The 22,905-nt window shown below is 59.4% G+C and overlaps 1 protein-coding gene across 1 annotated transcript in view; it reads right to left on the bottom strand.

Annotated features, from left to right (window-relative positions):
* Positions 1-20,506, bottom strand: part of SELENON (selenoprotein N) — a 28,473-nt gene extending 7,967 nt beyond the window's left edge. The window contains exons 1-11 of the mRNA XM_075909170.1: positions 20,311-20,506; positions 14,199-14,316; positions 13,189-13,319; positions 12,323-12,535; positions 10,848-10,972; positions 9,349-9,486; positions 7,431-7,512; positions 5,882-6,070; positions 4,623-4,728; positions 3,750-3,862; positions 2,523-2,624 (exon numbers count right to left, since the gene is read on the bottom strand). Coding sequence (XP_075765285.1) covers positions 2,523-2,624; positions 3,750-3,862; positions 4,623-4,728; positions 5,882-6,070; positions 7,431-7,512; positions 9,349-9,486; positions 10,848-10,972; positions 12,323-12,535; positions 13,189-13,319; positions 14,199-14,316; positions 20,311-20,424 — 1,431 coding nt within the window. The 5' untranslated portion in view covers positions 20,425-20,506. The remainder of the gene's footprint in view (positions 1-2,522; positions 2,625-3,749; positions 3,863-4,622; positions 4,729-5,881; positions 6,071-7,430; positions 7,513-9,348; positions 9,487-10,847; positions 10,973-12,322; positions 12,536-13,188; positions 13,320-14,198; positions 14,317-20,310) is intronic.
* Positions 20,507-22,905: the final 2,399 nt, after the last annotated feature.

Raw genomic sequence — 22,905 nt, 5'->3', positions numbered from 1 at the left:
CAACCCCCACGTCGTCACACCACACAACAAAGCAAGCAGAGGGAATGCAACCCCCACGTCGTCACACTACACAACAAAGCAAGCAGCGGGAACGCAACCCCCACATCGTCACACCACACAACAAAGCAAGCAGCGTGACACACAACCCCCACGTCATCACACCACACAACAAAGCAAGCAGAGGGAATGCAACCCCCACGTCGTCACACTACACAACAAAGCAAGCAGCGTGACACACAACCCCCACGTCGTCACACCACACAACAAAGCAAGCAGCGGGAACGCAACCCCCACGTCGTCACACCACACAACAAAGCAAGCAGAGGGAACGCAACCCCCACGTCGTCACACCACACAACAAAGCAAGCAGAGGGAATGCAACCCCCACGTCGTCACACCACACAACAAAGCAAGCAGAGGGAACGCAACCCCCACGTCGTCACACCACACAACAAAGCAAGCAGAGGGAATGCAACCCCCACGTCGTCACACTACACAACAAAGCAAGCAGCGGGAACGCAACCCCCACGTCGTCACACCACACAACAAAGCAAGCAGAGGGAATGCAACCCCCACGTCGTCACACCACACAACAAAGCAAGCAGAGGGAACGCAACCCCCACGTCGTCACACCACACAACAAAGCAAGCAGAGGGAATGCAACCCCCACGTCGTCACACTACACAACAAAGCAAGCAGCGGGAACGCAACCCCCACGTCGTCACACCACACAACAAAGCAAGCAGAGGGAATGCAACCCCCACGTCGTCACACCACACAACAAAGCAAGCAGCGCGACACGCAACCCCCACATCGTCACACCACACAACAAAGCAAGCAGCGTGACACACAACCCCCACGTCATCACACTACACAACAAAGCAAGCAGCGGGAACGCAACCCCCACGTCGTCACACCACACAACAAAGCAAGCAGCGCGACACGCAACCCCCACATCGTCACACCACACAACAAAGCAAGCAGCGGGAACGCAACCCCCACATCGTCACACCACACAACAAAGCAAGCAGCGGGAATGCAACCCCCACGTCGTCACACCACACAACAAAGCAAGCAGAGGGAACGCAACCCCCACATCGTCACACCACACAACAAAGCAAGCAGCGTGACACACAACCCCCACGTCGTCACACCACACAACAAAGCAAGCAGCGTGACACACAACCCCCACATCGTCACACCACACAACAAAGCAAGCAGCGTGACACACAACCCCCACATCGTCACACCACACAACAAAGCAAGCAGCGTGACACACAACCCCCACGTCGTCACACCACACAACAAAGCAAGCAGCGGGAACGCAACCCCCACATCGTCACACCAGGTTCTCCAAGTGCTTTGTAACTGTTAATGAATGAAGCCTCCGAACCCCCGTGGGCGGGAAGGCAGAGATGCTCCCATTTCACAGATGGGAACGGGGGGACCAAATGATTCATGGCCAAGTTTTCAAGGGTGCTGAGGACCCGCAGCTCCCATCCACCACCGTGGGGGTGGGGTCGCTCGGTACTTCTGAGAACATCAGGCCCTGGGTCCTTTGGGCAGGACCACACACACAGGAGCCCTGCGGCAGAGCCAGGAAAAGCTCCCGGATCCCAGTTAACTCCAGGGAGCCTGAGAGGCATTTTCAACATGCGCCTCGATACGGTGACACCACGTCTCCCCCCAGGCGTCCAAGGGTTAACTCAGTCCTGGGGCTGCAGACGGGGTGTGGACGTCGCAGCTGCCAATACTGAGCCAAGCCCAGCGTCTGGTCAGCCCAAGTAAGAGACAGTGGCCCCAAAGCCGAGCGACAAGCCCAAAGGACGGGGCGGGGCGGAGATCGCTGCTGGGACCCGCTGTTCAGAGACACAGGGCCAGGCAGGAGCATCTGGGGTGTGGAGGAGTGGAGCACGCGGGCTGCACACGCAATAGCCACTAGGCAGGCGGGCTGCAGCGCCCTGGGGCCAGGCAGGAGCCGATGCTGGGAGCCTGCGTGCCTGGCGAGCAGCCATCAGGGAGCCCAGCCAATGCCGCAGCAGCGGGGAATTGAGTAGTGAGCAGACAGGTGCCGTTAAAGCAGGCAGGCTGGACACAGGACTGGGAGGGAGGAACTGACAGGCCCTGAGATCAGGCCATGGTGACGGACCAGAACTCGGGGACTCAGTTTCCCCATCAGTAAAACAGCGCTATTTGCCAATTCTCCTCTGGCTCCTGCAGGAGCATGCTGGGCGCTTGGCGGGTGCAGCTGTGAGCTGCAGGGGGTGCAGGTTTGCTGCGTCCCAGGACAAGCAGCGCTGTGCGAATGCTCAGTCGGGAAGGGAAGATCCTGGGCACTTAGTGCCCACAAGTGGCTGCGCTGGCTCGTGTCACCCCGCAGCCCTTGGCCAGCCCAAGACGAAGGGTCACGTCGCTGTGAGTGCCCAGCATGCGCCAGGCGGTTTGCAGGCACTTCCCCGAGACGCCTGGGGGGCAAGGAGGGGGAGGGGAGAGGCAGGGCCCAAACCCAGCCCCAGACGTACCACTGTGCCGTTGGGAAGGCAGATCATCATCTCCACGGGGAAGTTGTATTTCTCCAGATGCAGGGCGGCCAGCTGGCTGGAGAATTTATCTTGTCTCCTGGCCTGCAAAAGGGGCCCCAAAAGAGCGTGTGTGGGCATCACGGCTACCGGCCCGGAGCAAGAGCAATGCAAGATGCCCGTGGGGGCAGGGACGGGGCAGTGGACGCCAGGCCGAACAGCTGTTCAACAGCCGCCACGTAAACACAGGGGCTTGGGTTTTCTCTGCCCAACTGCCTATTGCAGTCAGGACACCCCACTCGACTCTGCCCCGTCCCCGGCTAGCCAATACCCCACACTGCAGGCGGCCAGTGGCCTCGGGACGCGCTGTTCCGGAGCCTGGCTCGCGGCGCCCGGCCGTGCAGCACGAGCAGAGTGGAGAGTAACGGGCTGGGGAACAGACACCACTTGCGATCCGTGTCAGGGTCGGCTCCCCCCAGCCAGACAGGACGCGCCACCGCGCCGAGGGGTGCGCAGAAGATGCCTATCTGGTGACACCGCGGCTGTTTCAAGGGAGACTCCGGCGCCGTTCCTGGGTTCATCTCCATCAGTGCCTGGTTTTAGTCCCGCAAAAGGAGCCTAAGACCCCTGGAGACAGACCCTCTCCCAGATCTGCAGAGCAGGCACAGCAACCCCCTCCCTCCAGCAGAGCACCCCAAGTCAGCCTGCAGGGAGCCCCAGGAGTTCTCCCTCCAGCCAGGCCCATCAGGGCAGCCCCCACAGAGCTAGTGAGGGGCCAAGGTGCTGGTGTCCAGAGAGAGACTCAAGTTGATAATGCAAAGCCCTGTCTGCACGGACATCACCTGTCAGCTGCTTCTCCAGCCCCTCCCGGCGCCTGTCTAGACCCCGAGTGATGCTACGGGCATTTATCTGCACAGCACCACCCTCCCGGGGCTGGGGGGTAGGGCTTTGGTCAGGACAGCGGCACAGCCCTGCCCACGCGAGCCTGCTGAGGGACAGGGGACCCCTCAGTCTCTAACACCCAAAGGGATAGGCAGAGGCATTATACCCACTTCACAGATAGGCAGTGTGAGGCTCAGAGCCTGAGGGAACGGAACCCAAACGTCTGCAGCCCCTTGGCCACCAGCCCATCCTCCTGTAAATTCTCCAGGCCCCAGGACCAGGGCGGTCAAGCGGGTCCCTTTCCCCAGCACTAGACGCAAGGCAGCAGGAGGCTCCGAAGACGCTCACCTGTAGCTCTTCCAGCTCCTTCACCAGAGACCAGCTGCTGACGAAGCTCTCGTTCAGCAGAGCGAGGACGGGCGAACTTTCCAGGACCGTCTCCCGGAGAGTCCGCCCCGAACCTGGCCCGGGATGACAGAGAGAGGGGGAGGAAGGGCTAGTTTGCCGAGCTGCCTGGCGCTGCTGTGCTGGTAACTGGGGTGTGGATGCTTTGCCGGCTGGGGGCTGCCTTGGCAGCCTGCATGGGACCCCCCAGCAGGGCACAAGGAGTTTGACGTGGCCCTGAACAAGGACAGGAGCGTTTTGCTGCACCCACCAGGCAGCTTTAGGCCATTTCCTGTTTGCAGGGCAAGTGGGCTGCTCCCAGAGTAACGTAACCAGCGCCGACTGCAGCCAGCTTCCCCTTTAGCAGGGACACGCAGGCTGCAGCAGCAGGGGGCCAGCCGTGTGCCCAGAGGGGCTCGCTGCACTCTGGGAGGGTAGGGCTCGTGCCCCCAGCCTCGCAGCAGAGTGGGTGCCAGGCAGTGGGCTCGGGGGGAGCAGCGGTTCCCACCACTCTGCACAGGCGCGAGGCTGCAAGGTGCCGGGCAGGACGGCTGCAGCCCGGGCCCCTCCCGTGACATCGGTCAGAAAAACAGAGGGGCCGAAGCACCCGCCTTAGCCCGAGCGCCAAGCCTGCCCCACGACCAGCGCGCTCTGCATGGGGGGCGGGGACAGGCTGCAGGGCTCCAGCACAGCCACTCTGGGTCAAGCCATCTACTCCACGAGCCCCTGCAGCTGGCTCCCCCGCAGCCAGTGGCCCTGGGGAAGCCATTTCTTTGCTGGCCGGGGGGGGGGCTTGGCTGCTCTCGCAGGGTCCCCGGAAGGGCGGCAGCAGCTCACCTCAGCAGGACTGGTCGTCCAAGGCGCCCCACAGCAGGATGGAGTGCACCAGCTTCTTTTCGGCTTTCGCCCTCTCGAAGGCCTGCGTGAAGGGAAGGTAGGAAACCTGCAAGCAGAGAGCTGGTTGGAGACGCTGCCGCCCCGGGGCCACGGCGGGGCGCAGAGACGCTGCCGCTCCGCGTCCAGACACGGCCACTGGGCCCCGGCACCACTACGACGCTCAGCCCCCTCCGGCCTTTCCCCGAAGCGTCTGCCACCGGACTCCAGCCCCCAGTCGTCGGGGAGCCCTGCGCAGGCCCCAGCTCTGCAGGTATCCGCACGTCTGCAGGGTTCGGATATCCGCATCTGCGCCCCGGCAGCTAGCCAGCCTGGCCCGGCTCTGGATCGGCGCGGGGCTCTTCCCACTCACTAGTGACTGCGCCGGCATTCCCGGCTCTCCAGGACTCTCACCCGCAGGAAAGGAGAGGCCTTCCCTCTGGTGCGGGGAGGGGGAAAAGGGGGGGTTTGAAGTGCCAGGAGTTCCCCCCGCCCATGGGCTGTTACAGAGCTGGTGCTGGTGCACAGTTGTGCGCTCTCTGCGCCCAGCCAGGCCTGTGGCATCGGGCCCAGGAACAGGTGTTCGAAAAGGGGCTGTGGTCAGAAAGGCTGCTCACACGTCGCCACGGCGACCCTGCGGCAAGCCGGCTCCACACGCTCACGGGCCCTTTCGCGCCCTCTGAGAACCTCCTGAAACATTTGCTCCAAAGGACCCTTTTCCCGCCACCGCTCCCACGTCCCGGCCAGGCAGCAGCCACCTGCTTTAGCTGCCGCTGGCGCATTAAGTCACTCGGGCCCCCCGTGCTACAGTCGCTTGTCATCGCATGACCCCGCGCTGCCCGTGGGCCGTGCGTTAAGACAGCCGTGCAGCGTTTAGCTGGGGAAAAAGCAACCACCGCTATTCACCTCTTCAAATAGCCCCAGTGGCTACCGCTGGAGCATGAGAGAGCAGGCCTCTCTTCTGGCCTCTGCCACTGGCTCCCTGCGTGGCCCTGGTCAACTTCTCCGACTGTCCCCCTCCCCTGGCCCCAAATGTAAACGGGACTCATGCGCTTAGCTCACACTGAAGGGCCTGAACCGGATTCAGTCAAGTCCAAGGCTGGAAGTGCTAGAGGTGTGGAATATTAATGGCTCTACAAGCCACGGACAGGTGCACACCGGTGGAGGGCCCCCTCCAAACCACATGCTGAAGCAGCCATGGGGGGGGGGGGGAAGTGTCTTACCTTCTTAAACGGGTACATGGCCACCTCTAGTTTCTGGGCTGCCTCCTCCCAACTCATCTCCTGCTGCCAGCGTATCTCCTCAAAGACAAACTGAACCGGCTCCCCCGCCGGGTCCCTGCTGTCCAGCACGTTGCCGTTTTCGTCGTGAATGACGGAAGGGATGGACGGCCCCGAAGATTCCAATTCCATCTACACGACAAGGCCAGAGAGCTCCGGTCCGAGAAGCGACATTTGTAGCTCCCTCCCCTAAAGGGCAGGCCCATGCCCAGGACAAAGACATTCACTACGGGAGAAAGTCGATCTGAGATACGCAACTGCAGCTGTGTGACTAGCGTAGCTGGAGTCGCCGTGCCTTAGCTCGACTTCCCGCAGCGTCCCCACGGTGGGAGGTCAACGGGAGAAACTCTCCCGTCCTCACTCCTTGTGACCCAGCAGAGTACTGGAGTCAGTAGGGGCGCGATCAGCGGTTGATTTAGTGGGTCTTTACTAGACCCTCTAAATCGAACCCTGGGAGATTGATCTCCCATTCGCACCCGAGTGATTTCAATGAAAACAAGGTAGATTGTCCCTTTGATTTGTATTCCCTGGGGCCTCACTGAGTCTGCTCCGTATGTGCACAAGTGGGATGGATCTCCTGAGCTTACTGGCTCCCCTCCAGGGATGGCTCTGTGCCGGTCTGGGTGGGAAATGCATCACACACACATTCACCTTGTTACGCTGCAGCACAGTTTGTGTGTGACGATATTCCATGCTGGGGCACCTGACAGCCACGTAGTCCCTCGGATTGGTCAAGTTTCCAGTAACAGGCTTGTGCTTCGCCCAGGCAGCAGCGATCCCTCTAACGGTTCCCTCTCATGTGCGGAATGAATTTTGTTATTCGCACCAATATGGGGGTGACATCTGGCATCACCTTCATACTGGTGCACATAAAAAAATTCATGTGGGGGTGGGGTCAAGGAGTCCGAAGCGTGGGAATGGGCTCAGAGCTGTGGCAGAAGGTGGGGTGCAGGCTCTGGGGCGGGGCTGAGGCAGAAGGTTCTGTTCCATGTGGCTTTGGGCCTGGTCACAACACTGTTATTTGTCATTATTTGGGAGGGAAAAAACCATTTCAAAGAAAACCAGAATCGCCAGTCCCAGGCCTCCAAAAGTCACAGGCCCCCTCAGCCCCAGTTATTAGCTTTTTAAACAATTAATTCTAAGCCAGATCGATTTTGCGGTTTTTTATTCGCTCTCTGGGTTCAGGCTCCCAAGTTCTTCCTCCACAGCCACGTGGGCCACAAAAGGACTTGAATTTTAATGCCCAGATTCCAGTGTCATCACATGACCCCAGGAGCTCAGGGCTCAAGAAGAACCACTCGCTACTGTGAGCAGCGTGATAAAAACAATGAGTTAGGACCACGGGGCACAGGGCCCGCCAGGCACCCTGGAGACACCCGGGTTACCAGGTGAAAAACCAACAGCGACAGCGGGGGGGCGGGGGGAGGGGGAGGGGAAGCTGCCTGTCTCCTAGATGCTGCGCGCACACAAAGAGGAGCGAGTTACTACACACCTGAGGTAAGTAACCTATATCCACTTCCATGCTGCTGCTTTCACTAGCCCCGTACAGCCATTCCATGTCGACGTTGAGCGACCTGGCGGGAGAAGCCAGCACGCGCCGTCAGAGCCTCTTCAACATCCGTGCGGACGAACGAGCTTTGCACTCGGTAACTCAACTAGAGTCACCGCTCCCTGAACGCCCCCACCCCAACGCCGGACTCAGGACCAGCGCCCTGGCGCTGCCGAGCACGGGCCCAGCAGGCCTGGTTCCCACCGAAGGGCCAGGGTCTAAGCCTGTGATTCCCAACCTTTTTCCCATGGAGGAACCCCTAAAATAATTTTTCATATCCCGAGGAACCCCTACCTATGAAAACGTTGACAGCGGGACGTGCAATGCAATTACTGCTAAATTATTGTAAAGAAAATGTATCTGGAAAGAGCTGTTATATATTTATATATAGTCAGCCTACACTGTAAGAAAAAAAGGTTATTTATTGATTCCACAATTTCTTGCGGAACCCGACGATGGTCGGGGGAACCCTGCTTGGGAAACACTGGTCTAAGCGCCTGCCCGACAGGATGCAGGGCGAGGCAGAGTCATGCATGAGCTTGGGCGGGGGGGGGGGATGTTCGTGTCCCCTCTAACTGAGCACTTGGGGAGTCCATCCCTGTCGAACGTTTCTTTGCAAACAGCTCCCAGAGGGAGCCCACTGCCCGAACCATCAGTCACCAGGTAACGCCACCCAGAGTTCCCATTCAAACCCCTGCTGCTCCAGCAAAAATGGAGCTTTTATCTCCTGAAATGCTTCCAGCCCCTTGCTGGACGGAAATAACCAGCGAGTGTAAATCTCTGGCCTTTGAAATAGCAAGCGAGTCACACTCGGCTCGACTGCGCACACCAGGGATCTCTGGGGGTTTCTCCCCCGCCCCAGATGTTCCAAACTGCCACAAGAGGGGACTGCCGGGTTCCGTGTGGGTATCTAGTCCACAAATCAGAGCCTTGGATAAGCCGAGTGGTTTCAGTGGCTGCATTGAAAAGCATCCAGCGGCTGTAACTACGGGCTCGCTCCGCTTTAGCGAGGAGAGTCGAGCCTCTTCCATTTTTATTTACAAGGGGATCATTGCAAAATGGAAATCGCCCGGAGGTGTGTACTGTCACCCAGGCACTGCATGATCCGTCTGGGGATTTCGGCAGCCCTGCTACATCTGCAGTGGTCTTTACAGCAGCCTCTCCTCTATTTGCCACCTAAGACCTCCCCGGGGCGCTTTCAAGGGTAGCTAGCAACACGTTCCTCAGGAACAGAGGCTGGCAGCAGCACAGGCAAGGAAGATGATAACAATATAGCTTGTAACTTTCATGCAACGTTTTCCGAGGACTTTACGGAACACTAATTGAGTCTCCCGCCCGTGTTGGAGAAATTCCTTATTTCACAGCCACAGAAGTTGGCAAAAAACAAACCAAGCAACCCAAGTCACTCCAAGTCTCTGACAGAGCCAGGAACAGAGTCTAACTCTCCTGGGTCCCAGTCCCACGTTACAGTGAAATCGGATACAGAGTAGTAACCACGAGGTAATTGACGTGCCCTTTGGAGCAGACACACGGTTACCGGGAATCAGAGCGTGGGCGCCAGGGTGCCAATTCACACGCAGACACAGATTCCAGTCTGAGTGTGTGTGTGGGGGGGTCATCTCATTTCCCCGTGCTCTGATTCCCCCGCATGACAGGGACAGCGATACCTGGCTCAAAGAGGCAAATCTTGGTTTCAGGAGTCAATGCCCTGTGGTATCGCCTGCCAGACGTTCCTGTAGGCACAAGGAGCAGCCCGAGATCCGGGACACGCAGGGAAACTGGCGCGTCACTCGTGCCCCGGTTTCCAATGCGTCCCCGCTCTTTGCTCAGCGAGCACCAAGGGAAGAGACACGGCCCCTACCTCTTGTTGGGCACAAAGAGCTTGAACTCTCGGACGTGGGAGGAGTCTCTGGAGAGGACGATGTGGCCTGTGAACTGGGCAGGGGAAAACCAGAAGGGGAAATCCGGGGGCTCGTTCAGCTGGAACTCGGCGTGGATCCTGAAACAGGAACAGGATCAGCAGGGTCAGACGGGCCAGGTGCTAGTAACCTTGTTTCACGCGCGTCTGGGGCACTCCGATCAAGGGTGCCGGAACATCGGTAGGGATAGGGGCCCCACCAGTGCCAGAATCAGGGGGCCTGGGGCAATGCCCCCCATTTTTAACATGGGTGTAGCTTTGGGGGCCACACTGTCCCCCCAAACTGCAAGCCTCGGGCAGACACGAAGAGGTGGCGGTAGGGGTGGCACGTTGCTGCCCCCCAGCAGTGCTGCTCTAGAACCGCCCCCCAACTGCACCCATGTTCAAAGGGGAAGGTGTGGCCCCCGGCTCTCCTGCGTCTGGTGCTTACAAGAACCGTCTGCAAGACAAACCAGCCACAAGCGCTCTGCCAGGGCCACCCATGGGTGGGTGCCCCGGGGCCTCCGGGCCGTCACCGCTGCTCCCCCAGCAGCAACAGTGGCGGGAAGCCGGCACAGCGCGGTCCAGGTGGGCTGGGCACCAGAGGATAGTCCCAGCCCCGCCCCCTTCTGCCTGAGGCTCCGCCCTTTCCAGGGGCAGAACTGAGCCCCTCCCACCTTGCCCAGGCCGGGTAATGTCTGTCACCAGCCCTGCGCCCTTCTCGGGACATCGGTTTGAGAGACCAGCTCCGGCCTCCACTTAGCCCTGGAGGGTGGTGGGGGTGGGGGCTTGTTTACAGGGCAATCACATCTCATGCCCCATCGGCTCAGGCAAAAGCAGAAGTTTCAGCTCCAGCCACAGAGCTGCCAACAGGAGACACGTTCAAAGCCACTTCCTGCTTCGCCCTTAGCCACAGGGCGTGGCGGGGAGCAGACTCACTTGCATGGGGGGAGGAGGGGGAATTCTGGGTCTGCTGTCAGCTGGCCTTGCCCATATTTGCCCCTCCCACTCCCCAGATCTCATGCAGTCTGAGTAAACCCCCAGCCTGGGGCAAGGTCATGACCCCTGTGCTGGACAACCCCTTTTGTGGTTTTCTTCCACCCCCACAACATGAACATCACTGACAGGCTTGCTGTGAAAGTCCCAGCCAGCCCCCCCCCCACACACACTTCATTAGTTGCTTTTAGGGTTGCCAGGTGTCGGGTTTTGAACCGGACAGTCCAGTATTTGAGCTTTCTGTTCGGGAAACAAATCGAGAAACTAGAACTGTTGGGTATTTTCTAACGAGGATGCACTGTCGATTGTGAGGTCATGGCGAGTGTGTCCGGTATTTCTGCTGAAACCATCTGGCCACCCTGGCTTGCTTTGATGCTATTTTGCATGGTGGGAGTCAAATTTAAACCGCACCAATCCCCCTTCCACCGCCCCTCCCAGTCCCAGAGCACCAGCTGGGAGGCGCTTACCTGAGCGCGATCAGGTAGTAGAACTCACTGATCGCCTGGACGCAGGCCACTGCTCCTTGAGGGGCAAAGCGAGTTTTGACAAACGGACGGGGGTGGAACATGCTCAAGAGCTTGTGGATTAGGATCTAGGGAAAGAATCGGAGAAGTAGGGAAAAACCCGGCAGCGCAATGGCCTTTGATGTGGGGCCTCAGCGACGCCGACATTGCAAGTCTGCTCCCTACGCGGGCAGGATGAAACAATGCCCGTGACTAGGAGCTGGCAAACAATTCTCAGCTGCATTTTTGCCTCCCTGCGAGGATGGATTCCCACCGCCTCGCAAACAGATCCCATGCCCGGCAGCGTACTAGCCCCCGTCTTCAGACACTCGCTATTTCCCGAGCCCGGCAGCCGAGTACCGCAAACGGACTGGATCCCAGGCTGCGCGTGACACTGATACGGGGGACGCGACGTGGTTTGCAGCTGGAAGTGAGCACAGACGCCAGCCACGGAAAGGTGCTGAGCGTGGCAGGACTGACGCCTGCCCGAACACCCTGCGGGAAGAGCCTTTCCCACCTGATTTTACAGCCCCAACGCAAGAATCTCTTGCTGGGGGGAGGGTACATGAGGCCACCGTGTGGCAAAGCACAGTAATTCCACACAATCATTACAGACGGGAGCGGAGAATCTTCCTCAATGAGGATTTTGTTATTTCAAAATGTCGAGTAGGTGGCCTGGCCGTTGTTACCATCCCCTGCTGCCCTGGATCTTCTCGGCTTTGCTCTCATGTGAAAGGCGTCTCCTTTAGGAGCTCCCCTAGCACTGCCCAGGGGTGTCCATTTAGGGAGACGTGACACCCGAGAACCGTGGCCACACCAGCGAGGTTTTGGGCAGTTTCCACCGTTGCTAAAGCTCAGTCTAGTCGCTACGTCACATCCTCCCCAGGGCGCCTCCTCCACGCTTCTCGGCCACTGACTCCTTCTTCCTCTCCTCTGCAGTGCAGCTACACAGACCGCCCCGCCACGTGCACGCTGGGGCCCCGCCCAAACCAGAGCCCCTGGAGATGTCTCGCAGAGCCCGGGGCTCCGCAGAGCACAGTTTGAGAAACACTGGACTAGGCTGCCCCTTGATATACTTTTTACCCACTGCCTTTTCTTGTCCGGCCCCCCCCCCAATTTTCCCTTCTTCCACCCCCCTCCCGTCTCTCCTATTTATTTTGGTCCTAGACATCCAACACTCCGGCCATCTGAAGAGGTGGGCCGCGCCCACGAAAGCCCCCGATCCCATCGACACGTTTGGTGAGTCTATAAAGTGCTACCAGACCGCGTGTTGTTTTTTCAGTTTACATGTTTAGTTTGTGAGAGCTCACAGCCCAAGGGGACACTGGCCACATGCTGCTCATTACACTGAGACAACTACACAATTGATACTGTGGAAGCATCTGTTACAAGCCAGCCACCCGAGGGAGATCCTGGCTCTTACTGAGGGGGGCTCCTACCTCTTTGCCCTTGGGGGCGGGCGGGTAGAAGCGGTTGTTGGAAAGGTAGCCGGTGAAGATGTTGAGTTCACTTGGGATTATCCACCAGGGATCACCAAGTTCTAGTTTATTCTTTGGGGGTAGAAACGCTTTGAACTGCTTGGCAGACATCACGCTCACAGGGGTGGCCGGGGCTGTCCAGTTCCGTAGGCCAGACAGGGCGACATGAGAAATCTGCAAAGAGAACCACGTGTCAGAACCAGCTAACGAGCTGTAGCAACATTTAAAAGGTTTGCTCTACAGGAGGCAGACGGCAATGAACCTTGGCACAGAGGTCAGATTCTGGGGTGAGAAAAAGTGGCACTAGATTCAAACTCCACCCACAACCAAGTGCCACTCAAAATCCCACACCAGCGGGAAGGCCCAGCTAAAAATAACCAGCAGTGAAAACATTTGCTCACCCCAGTACTTGGATTCGATAGCAATAAATGGCAAGGAAATGATTACATACAAGGCAGAGATTGCTACACACCAGAGTTAACACCTCATTGAGAAAACGGGGGTAATTTACACAGCTATAGTTTCAAACGGCGTTGCAGATTCCACTAGAAAACAATGCACCAGGTCACCTGCAGGTTTTCTTCACATTCACATGAGCTGGCAGTTTAGATGTATTTTTTTAAATGTTTAAATGCTGAGTAAACTGGCGATGCCACCAGCAAAAATGCCCAACCAATCCACCGACAGCCTCAGCAGGATCTCTACTCCCAGAGGGAACAGCTAACATAATAAGCACGATATGCCACTCCTGTGGGTAGTTACAGCCCCTAGTATCATTGCATGGGAATTTGGGGTTTCCAGTCATACATGTCACGCAGGATACCTACTCCTAGGAAACCATCTTTGCTCTTTGTCATGGTTTCGAGGAGCAGGGGCTGGAATTTAGCGACGATCGATAGCGTCTCCCCATTGGGATCCAGCGTCTCTTCCTCTTCAAAGTCAGAGACAGGAGTGACACCTGAACAGAACACAGGGAAATGATCATACGTGTGTAACAGTCTAACGTGCAAGTTCTTGGTACCTCACACCCATCCTTATGCTGCACGTTACAGCTCTTAGCAACAGAAGTGAAACCTGCCGGCTACTTGAGTTAAAGAAGAATCTCCCCTTAACTGATAGCAGTATAAAGACCATGACACACAGCTGAACAGTTTGTGTTGCGTCCAGCAGGGGCAGGATACACAATCTGGCCACTTCATGATATTATGAGAAAGGCTGCAATTCATTCCCTCCTGCATGTTATGTGGACATCAAACACAGTAAGCCAGGCACGTGGGCAGCCTCTCAGGAGAGATTCCAGTGCTGCCCAGCTGATTAACAGCGCACCCTCAGCTCAGTTTTGTTTCTACTGGTGGTGCACATCGGCACATGCCTCAGTGCACACAACAAAATTTAATATGCACATGGACGCCCGAGATTAGCGGGAACACTGGTCACCAGGTTTCACTCAGATAGGCACAGCTGAGAACCATTTGGTACATGTCGAGCCTGCATGACAAACTTCTGCAGCCAGAGGAATTCTGAATGAACTAGCTCAGGCCAAGTCAGAGCTGAGCTAAATCCGCTGCATCCAACCCTTCCAAATCCCCTTTAAGCCCTGGACAAAGTAACTTATGTACTTTACTAGTCCAACAATGGGCGCTTCCGTCTTATAAAAATGCTTTGTGCGACTGCGGTGTCTGGTGCATCAGCCTTTGCAAAAAAAACCACTGACAGCTTTGCAGCCCCTCGCTGTGTCAATCAGCCCTAAGACCAGCACAAACACAGATAACGAGCCATCGAGCACATGCAGCGCTGGGACCGTCCTGACAGCTGACCTTCCCAGGTGCACACCCACCTGTTAATTTCTCTGCTATTGGCTTGAACTCCTCAGGGCTGATGTACAGATCCTTGTCAGTGTCCAGAGAAGAGAAGAGAAACAGCCCCTCGTTCCCCAGAGACTTCAAGGCCGTCTCCTGGTTTGGAAAGCAGAGAGGCAGGTAGGAATTAATGCAGATGTTTTACTAGGCCCCCATCAGCTCTCCAGTTGCTAGGCCCCCTGCCCAGCTGCAAACAAAGCCATCAGTGCGCTGTGGGTGCCAGGGAGCGATCACGCGAGGATTCCCCGTCGGGATCCCTTCCTCGGGGGCACCCGGCATGGGCAGCGGGATGGACCGTTGGTCTGAGCCAGCCTGGCTGCTCTGATGTTCTTCACCACCACAGCGCCGGGCCTGGGAACGGTTTCCATGGACGCGTTAAACCCAGATCTGGCCAACCCCCCCCCCATTTGTTCCGCTTCGCCTGCTCTCTTGGCGCGCCTTTGCCCAGGGAACGTGTCCCCTCCGAGAGCTGCCAGCCGTGGATACCCGCGAGGGGCCTGGGCTGCGGGGGCGCCGTGACGGCGTCCGGACGAGGCGACTCACGGAACCGGCCAGCGCGGCGGGAGCGGCGAGCGCCGAACGCAGATGATCCAGACGTTGCCAGGGCCTGGGCGGAAGGGTCCCCGTTCGCAGGGCGCAGAGGAAGCGAACTGGGCCCTTGCGTTGCTCCCTCTGCCAGATCAACGCTTACATTCCAGCCCAGCTCAACCCGCACTCACCTCCCACATCACCCCAGCAAACGGGGGCTAGACCAGCGCCTCCAGCTGGCTGCTCCTGGCGGGGAGAGGTGCCTGGGGCCTACTCCGATTCTGCCCTCAATGGCGCTGAACCTTGGGGAGTGGGTCATCATCGGCACTCTGGGCCTCAGTTTCCCCTGGCAGACTCTGACCCTCCCAAGAGCAGCCTGCGCCCTGTGGGATGAGCTCCAGCAGCGCTGAGACCAGCGGGTGCCGCTCAAACCCAATTCCCCCTCGGAGCAGACCGTGCCGCCCGCAGAGCCCAGGAGAGAGCCCGGTGGGGAGGTCAGACAAATCCTAGCCCTCTGCCAGGCTGCAGCAGATCCACGGTCGCCCGCCCCGCATGGCTTCACAGGCAGGGAAGAGAGCCCCCCGGTCCAGCCCGAACCCTCCAGGGGGCTAAGGACCCAGCATCGTGCGGGGCTCCCCTCCCCTCCCCCATCAGCCTGCCCCGAGCGTGGGCTCCCCTCCCCTCCCCTCCCCCATCAGCCTGCCCCGAGCGTGGGCTCCCCTCCCCGCCCCCATCAGCCTGCCCCGAGCGTGGGCTCCCCTCCCCGCCCCCATCAGCCTGCCCCGAGCGTGGGCTCCCCTCCCCTCCCCCATCAGCCTGCCCCGAGCGTGGGCTCCCCTCCCCGCCCCCATCAGCCTGCCCCGAGCGTGGGCTCCCCTCCCCGCCCCCATCAGCCTGCCCCGAGCGTGGGCTCCCCTCCCCTCCCCGCCCCCATCAGCCTGCCCCGAGCGTGGGCTCCCCTCCCCTCCCCCATCAGCCTGCCCCGAGCGTGGGCTCCCCTCCCCTCCCCCATCAGCCTGCCCCGAGCGTGGGCTCCCCTCCCCTCCCCCATCAGCCTGCCCCGAGCGTGGGCTCCCCTCCCCTCCCTCATCAGCCTGCCCCGAGCGTGGGCTCCCCTCCCCTCCCCCATCAGCCTGCCCCGAGCGTGGGCTCCCCTCCCCGCCCCCATCAGCCTGCCCCGAGCGTGGGCTCCCCTCCCCGCCCCCATCAGCCTGCCCCGAGCGTGGGCTCCCCTCCCCGCCCCCATCAGCCTGCCCCGAGCGTGGGCTCCCCTCCCCTCCCCCATCAGCCTGCCCCGAGCGTGGGCTCCCCTCCCCGCCCCCATCAGCCTGCCCCGAGCGTGGGCTCCCCTCCCCGCCCCCATCAGCCTGCCCCGAGCGTGGGCTCCCCTCCCCGCCCCCATCAGCCTGCCCCGAGCGTGGGCTCGCCTCCTGTCCGCATCTCTCAGTGCTGGGCGGCCTGCGTGCAGCCCCCGGGGTCGTGTGTGGGGCTGGGACGCGTCACTGTTGCCCACACACCAGGTTCTGCTGGTTTCCGCCTGCAGAGGTTGTTTCCTACCAACCAGTGCTACTGAAGTGCCAGACACAAGGCAAGGGCACGTGCAGCAGGGATGTAAAAGCTCGTTTAGTTGGGCCACAGGGCTGGAGCAGTCGGCGGGCAGCGAGGGTGACCGGGAAGCCTCACCGGTTAAGGGCACGGCTTCCCAGGTAACCATGAACGTCCCTGACGGGCAGCGAGAGGGCGCTGACCTGTCCGTGGATCTGCCAAAACGAGGAGTCCCGGGCACCCTGGAGACGAACCGACTTATTGGGGCAGAAGCTTTCGTGGGTCAAAACCGCTGTGGGTGAGACATCTGACGAAACGGTCTGACCCACAAAAGCGCCTGTTGGTCTCTCAGGTGCCCCAGGACGCCGCGTCCTTTTCACATTGACCGCGAGCTCCCCCCTCATCCAACGCGCTGCTCCGGCGCAGTCGGCTCGCACCACAAACTCCAGGGACACAAGCACAGGAGCAAAACGACCCTCTCCAGGGAGGCCGTCTGGGTTCCGACGATCTTGCAGCCACAAGGCTAGTTCCCCCATCGCCGGTCCGTCCCATGGCCCCTCTCCAGTCTCTGGTCCTCTCTCCCACGGGCTCTCCGGAGGGATCCCATTCCGAGCGCGCCAGCTGGGCCTTTCCGCGGGTGAGGCCTTGGCTTCCAACGCTGCGCTGAGCAGCCTCTCTGTGGGGTTTGTGGGGCCCCAGGCAGGACGCTGGGAGTGCGGCCCGAGCCCGGCCGGTGGATGGTGAATACTCAGCAGTGCAGGGCCCAGAGGAATTTGCCTTGCTCGCCCTGCCCTACAGCCGGGCCTGCTCTTTGGCCTCCGCCCCCTCCAACAGGCCAGGCCAGTCTCGCCCCATGCCGAGGGACGGAAGTCTGTCCCAGCCAGATCTGAGGAAGTGGGTCCATGAAAGCTCATCACCTAATAAACCATCTTGTTAGTCTTTAAAGTGCTGCACGGTCCTGTCTTTTGTGGCAGCTGCACCAGACTAACACGGCTGCATCTCTGTCACTGTCCCAGCCAGTGCGACACAGAGAGCTCGATACAGACGTCTGCTGTGACGCCTGGCCGGTGCGAGGGGGATGGTGTGTGTGGGGGGGACTCGAGAATGAATTCCTCTCGAGGGGTAAGAGCCAACATGTGCTCAGCGCCGGATCCCAAACATCTGTCCCATGAGACACGCCGGGGACCCGTCCAGGCAGCCAGTGCTGGGCAGCAGGAGAGTTTCCTAGAAAATTAAGGACTAACCCTAGAACCGCAGCAAAGCGGAAAGCAAGGAACCACGGCTGCGCACTCCCACGGACTCCTGGCCCAGCTGCTACCGACAACCCTCGACCAGGCCACCCTCGACTCCGACACTCGCTCAGTAAACAGGGATGTAAAACCAGTCAACCGACTACTGAGAAGGGCGGGTGGGGGTCAGAGCGACCCCCAGGCCACAGGCAGGGGCTGCTCCAGCCCAGCCAGAGCAGCTCCCATCCGCAGAGCAGCCCCCTGCCCACGGCAGGCAGGAAGCTGCTGAAGCCTCCACCGATTGGTTACACATTCCCCTCCCTACTGTGACGGACTCTTTTCCAGGCAACACTCCGGCCGCCCATCAGTTCCGCACAAAGCTGGTTCCATCGGAACAAGGGGATCGACAGGCACCCAGCACAGATGCTGCAGCTCCATGTTGCTCACCCCCATCACCTCCAAACAGGGGCGGGGCCCAGGGCAGCACAATATCGCGGGAGACAATATCGAGCCCCACTGGAGACAACAACCCGCCCAGGGAACGGGGCTCTCTGTAGAGCGCGAGTCAGGCCCGAAGGCCGAGGGATGGAAAGCCGAAGGGAAAGAGAAACTGGCTTTTGCCTTTCCATAGTGCACGTGTTAAATCAAGCCAAAAAACGGCCCCTGGGGTTGGTTATTTTTACCTCAGCAAGATTAGGAGCAAGAACGTTTTGCTGAAGGGGTGAAGAGCCGGCGCTTTCTCAGTCCTCAGATGTAATGTTAGGAGGGAGCCGAGTCTTCACAAAAAACGGTTCCTCCCACGTGTTTGTCACCCCTGTGAATTGGACAGGCGCCGACAAAGGAAAAGGCTAAAGCACAGGTTTAAAGAGTCTGAATGGAAAAACTCTCCCAGCTGTTTGGATTTCAATCTCTTCTCTTGCAGTGCCCAGTCCAGTCTGTTTGCCTGTGGTCCCCTGACTCCTTCAGCAAGAGCAGAGCAGATGAGACCTGCTCTGTCCTGTGTAAACACAGTCAGAGAAAAGAGTTCTAAAACCAGAAATCCTCTCAGATCCTCTGCGTGTCTCCTACAACCGCAGCGAAGAGCAGACATGTTTGCCTGTACAGCCACCTTGACAGAATGCTGAGGACAAAATGGACTTGATGCATGAGGGAGGCCAAAAAGGATTTTTTTCAAGTTCACCATTTGCTGTTTTATCATTGAAATATCCGGAATTTGCAGTCTGGTCTTTGCTGGAGGTTTTCCGACATGTCAGTGTGAGGTTTTCCCATCTTAAATGAGAAGTCAGGGGTGGGAAGGAGGAGAAGAATCTTGCACAAAGATGACCCTTTGCCAAGGATCATGTTAGGCATTTGAGTTACATAGTTATTAAAACTAAAACAAGTTTTAAGTCAGTCAGAGTAGCCACTCAGCTTCCGAGCAGAGTAGAGCTGAATTTCTAGTGTACAAAAAGGTTTAAAAGAAATTCAGATCTTCCTAAACACAGAACAAAGCATCAAGAGGGCCCAGAAGCTCCTTTTCCCTTCCGAGGTCACTTGAACATTAGCTCAAAGGATTTTAACCCAATAGGAACCGAGGCCAGGCAATGGCAACATGAGCCTCCACCCCCACCCCGCCTCTCTCTGCTCCTCTCCCGGTGTGCACCCCTTCCCCCAAGCCCTCTCCCCTGAGGGCTGCGGCCTTGGGGATTGCTGGGGGGCCTGGCACAGGGTGGGAGCAGGGGTCAAGCCTTGCGGCAGCAGGAGCCATGGGAAGCGGAGTGACGCAGCAGCCTGCTCCGCTCCCCTGACATCTCGCAGGTCAGTCTGGTCGCTGCGAGGGCGGGAGCCCAACCCTGCTGCTGGCCCCAGCCCACCCAAGGCCCCACGGGCTCACTTGAGCACGGGGCTGTCCCAGCTAGAGGCGGTCACCACAGGGCCCGGTGCGGCCGCCCCGAACTGGGCTATGGATGGGACGGCTCCGCACACCCCTCGCCCGGGTCACAGGGTGTGCCGGCGGCAGGGCGGAGCTAGCAGGTGGGGGGGCAGCCACGGCCCCCAGGGTGTATTAAATCACCTGGGGGCAGCAGGTGGGGGGGGGCAGCCACGGCCCCCAGGGTGTATTAAATCACCTGGGGGCAGCAGGTGGGGCCGGCAGCCACGGGGGGGGGGGGGGCATATGGAGACCTACCGCCCTCTTGGAGCCACAGCCAGAGGGGGGTGCCCGTGGGCCTGCTGGGAGGGCGGACTGGCCCTGGCCCTAAAGTAAGTTGAGTCTGAGACCCCAGCTGTGGCCCGTGGCGCGCACCACGGCGGCACCTGAGCGCGCCAGCTCCTTGGGGCCGGCGCACGGAGCGTTTGGGCAGCACCTAGCGCGGGGCCCGGCCAGGCGCAGCGCGAAGCGCCCCGGCACCTTCCACCATCCGGGCTGCGCCCCGCCGCGCTCCATCCCGGCAGGCGGGGAACCGGAGTCGGGCTGATTTCAGGAGGGTCCCCCCGCGGCCCGGCTGGGACGGGGGCACCGAGAAGGCCGGGGGAGGGTCGCACCACGGGCTCGGGGGGACGGGAAATCTCGCACGGAAGAGCCAGAGTCCGCGGGCACCGGGACGAGTCAGCAAAGCGCGAGAGTCCGGGGAGCCCCCAGACCCCCCCGGGAAAGGCGGCCCCCCCGCCCGCAGCCAGAGCCCCCCCGCCCCCCCCCGCCCGCAGCCAGAGCCCCCCCCCGCAGCCAGAGCCCCCCGACCCCCCCGCCCGCAGCCAGAGCCCCCCGGCCCGGGCCGGTCTCCCCGCGCCCATCACCGACCCCCCGTACCTGGCGCCGGGCCAGCGCGTCCCGATGCTGCTTCACCGCGAGCAGCGCGGCCAGCAGCGCCAGGGCCAGAGCCAGGCGGGGCAGCCGCGGCGCGGGGCCCGGGGGCTCGGCCATGCCCGCTGCTCCGCCCGGCTCCCCGCTCCGCCGGGCCGCGCTGGGGGCGGCGTCAAAGGGGCCGGGCGGGGCCGATTGTCGGGCCCGGGGCAGCGGCTGCGCGGCCTGGACTCCGCGCCCGGCTCCCTGCAGGGGTGGGATCGCGGGACACAGGGTTGCAGCCCCTCCCCTCCAGCCCAGCCCCCCAACCCTCCCCCCACAGCCCAGCCCCCATCCCTCTCCCCTCCAGCACAGCCCCCCATCCCTCCCTCTCCAGCCCCCCAACCCTCCCCCCACAGCCCAGGCCCCCAACTCTCCCCCCCCGCAGTCCAGCCCCTCATCCCTCCCTCTCCAGCCCCCCAACCCTCCCCCCACAGCCCAGGCCCCCAACTCTCCCCCCCCCGCAGTCCAGCCCCTCATCCCTCTCCCCTCCAGTCCAGCCCCACATCCCTCCCCCCCAACCATTCCTCTCACAGCCTAACCCCCTCCTCCCCATAGCCCAGCTCCCTCTAACCCTCCAACCCTGACTAGCTTCCACATCCCCCTTTAGCCCCCTAACTCTTTCCCCTCAAGCCCCCTAGACCCCTCCCCCCAGTTCGTTGCCCTGCAGCTCCCAGGCTCCAGAAGCCCCCCCTCCTTCCTCTAGCCCCTCCCTGCCAACTCTTCCCCTCACAGGCCCCAGCCCCTAGAACTATACCTATAATATACTGGGGATTATTTTTTCCCAGGCACATGATTTTCTGCCAGGGCTGGCAACAGACTTTGCTGGGCCCTGGGGAGAGCAGAGCTCAGCTCCAGGAGCCCCAGGAGGAGCAAGTCTAGGGGCAGCCCTGACTGCAGCCCACCTCTCCCAGTGCCATGTGACTTGAAAGGCCTGGAGCTTGCTGCTGCCGTAACAGCAACCCAGAACCTGGGGCCCTTTCAATTCACCCGGCCCCAAGGGACCTGCTCGGTCTGGTGCCTCCTCCCTCTGTTCCACCTGCTCTCCAGTTCATCTGCCATTCTGTTGCCCAGCCTATGGGGAGCCCACTGTGGCTCTGTGCAGGCATTAGCCAGCTTGAGTAATTCTGAGGTCGTAATTTGCTACCTCATTGGTCACCCCCTTTTCCAGGTGGTCTCTGAGTCCACTGAGCAGCCCCAGTCCCTGCACAGAGCCATGGGGTCCTCTCCTATTGACCTCTCTGGATTGCAAGCACCAAACCCATTCCTCCCCTTCGTAACTGGTTGGGTTGGCAGGGTCATAGGTAGGGCGTTGCACCGGCCCCACTCCGGCGCTGACCCGACAGGTAGCAGCTAGGCACGCGGCGCACACCCCTCAGTTGGAATAGACGAGCAAGCAACAGGAGGACTGACGGTTTGGTTCTGCCTTTACCTGCCTTCTTATCCCAACTGCTTAAGAGACTTAGGTGAGGGGGCCCACAGGCTTTCGGAAAGGCCAAGTGCACTTTACGGACTAGACCAGCCCAAGCCATTCTAATAGAGGAGGGAGATGGGTTTTCCCATCACCACATGCCCTGCTGCATTTTCCCCCCCACATAGCATCTCTGGGAACTGATCGTTCTGTTCTTTACGAGAGTTTCAACCGTTTTGCCTAGTTCATATTAGGCTTCCTGGCCTGTAATTGCCAGGATCGCGTCTGCAGGCTTTTTTTAATCAGTGTTACATTAGGCGCCTTGCAGCCACCTGGTACGAAGGCTGATTTTACCAATAGATCCAGTTGTTAACAGTTCTGCAATTTCACATCCCAGTTGGTCAGAGCATTCGGCCTCCGTAACTTATTACTGTGGAATGTATCAGTTTGTTCCAAAGCCAACTCTGACCTTGCAAGCTGGGACTGTCCATCAGATGCGTCATCGATTCTACAAGGTACGGCTTAGGTGCAGGAATCCGCTCCCCGCCCCCCCAGTCCTCGGCAGGGAAGAGTGATTCAAAGGTTCATTTACCTTCTCAACCGCCCCCTCTCCACTGGCAAATACACAACGACCGTTACACTCGCTAGCAACAGAATCAGGGCTCTAGTGCTTTCTAACGTATTGTTAATGCTTTGGGACACTTCTAGCATGACAGATGCTATTGCAAAGCTAACTTCTGTTTTAATGCAAAAGCTAAAGGGGCATGAAAACTGATTAGGAAAGAGGGGATTAATGAGGAAATAAACAGGATTACTAACAATTTGCAGCTCTGCCCCTGTCTTTTTCCACTTTGCATTTTGATGAATATGAAATTTCTGCATCTGTTCATTACAGAAACGAGTATTCCGGTTATAATCCCTGGGGGTTAAATATAAAGAAACCTGAACAAAATACAGATCAGAATTAAATGTATTTTCCACCATAAATCACATTGTAACTATTCTTATGTCTCTCAGCACAACAGGATTATGCTGAAGCCAAAGTGACTCAGTGAAATCTTTGTGCAAATGCCCATTTGCACAGAGAGAATCCACTTAATATTAGTCAATCAATCAAATATGAACCATCGATTGAAATTCTTAATAGCTAA

The sequence above is a fragment of the Pelodiscus sinensis genome, chromosome 25, assembly GCF_049634645.1.
Source record: "Pelodiscus sinensis isolate JC-2024 chromosome 25, ASM4963464v1, whole genome shotgun sequence".
Lineage (NCBI taxonomy): Eukaryota > Metazoa > Chordata > Testudines > Trionychidae > Pelodiscus > Pelodiscus sinensis.
This window is presented reverse-complemented; position numbering and strand designations above follow the sequence as displayed.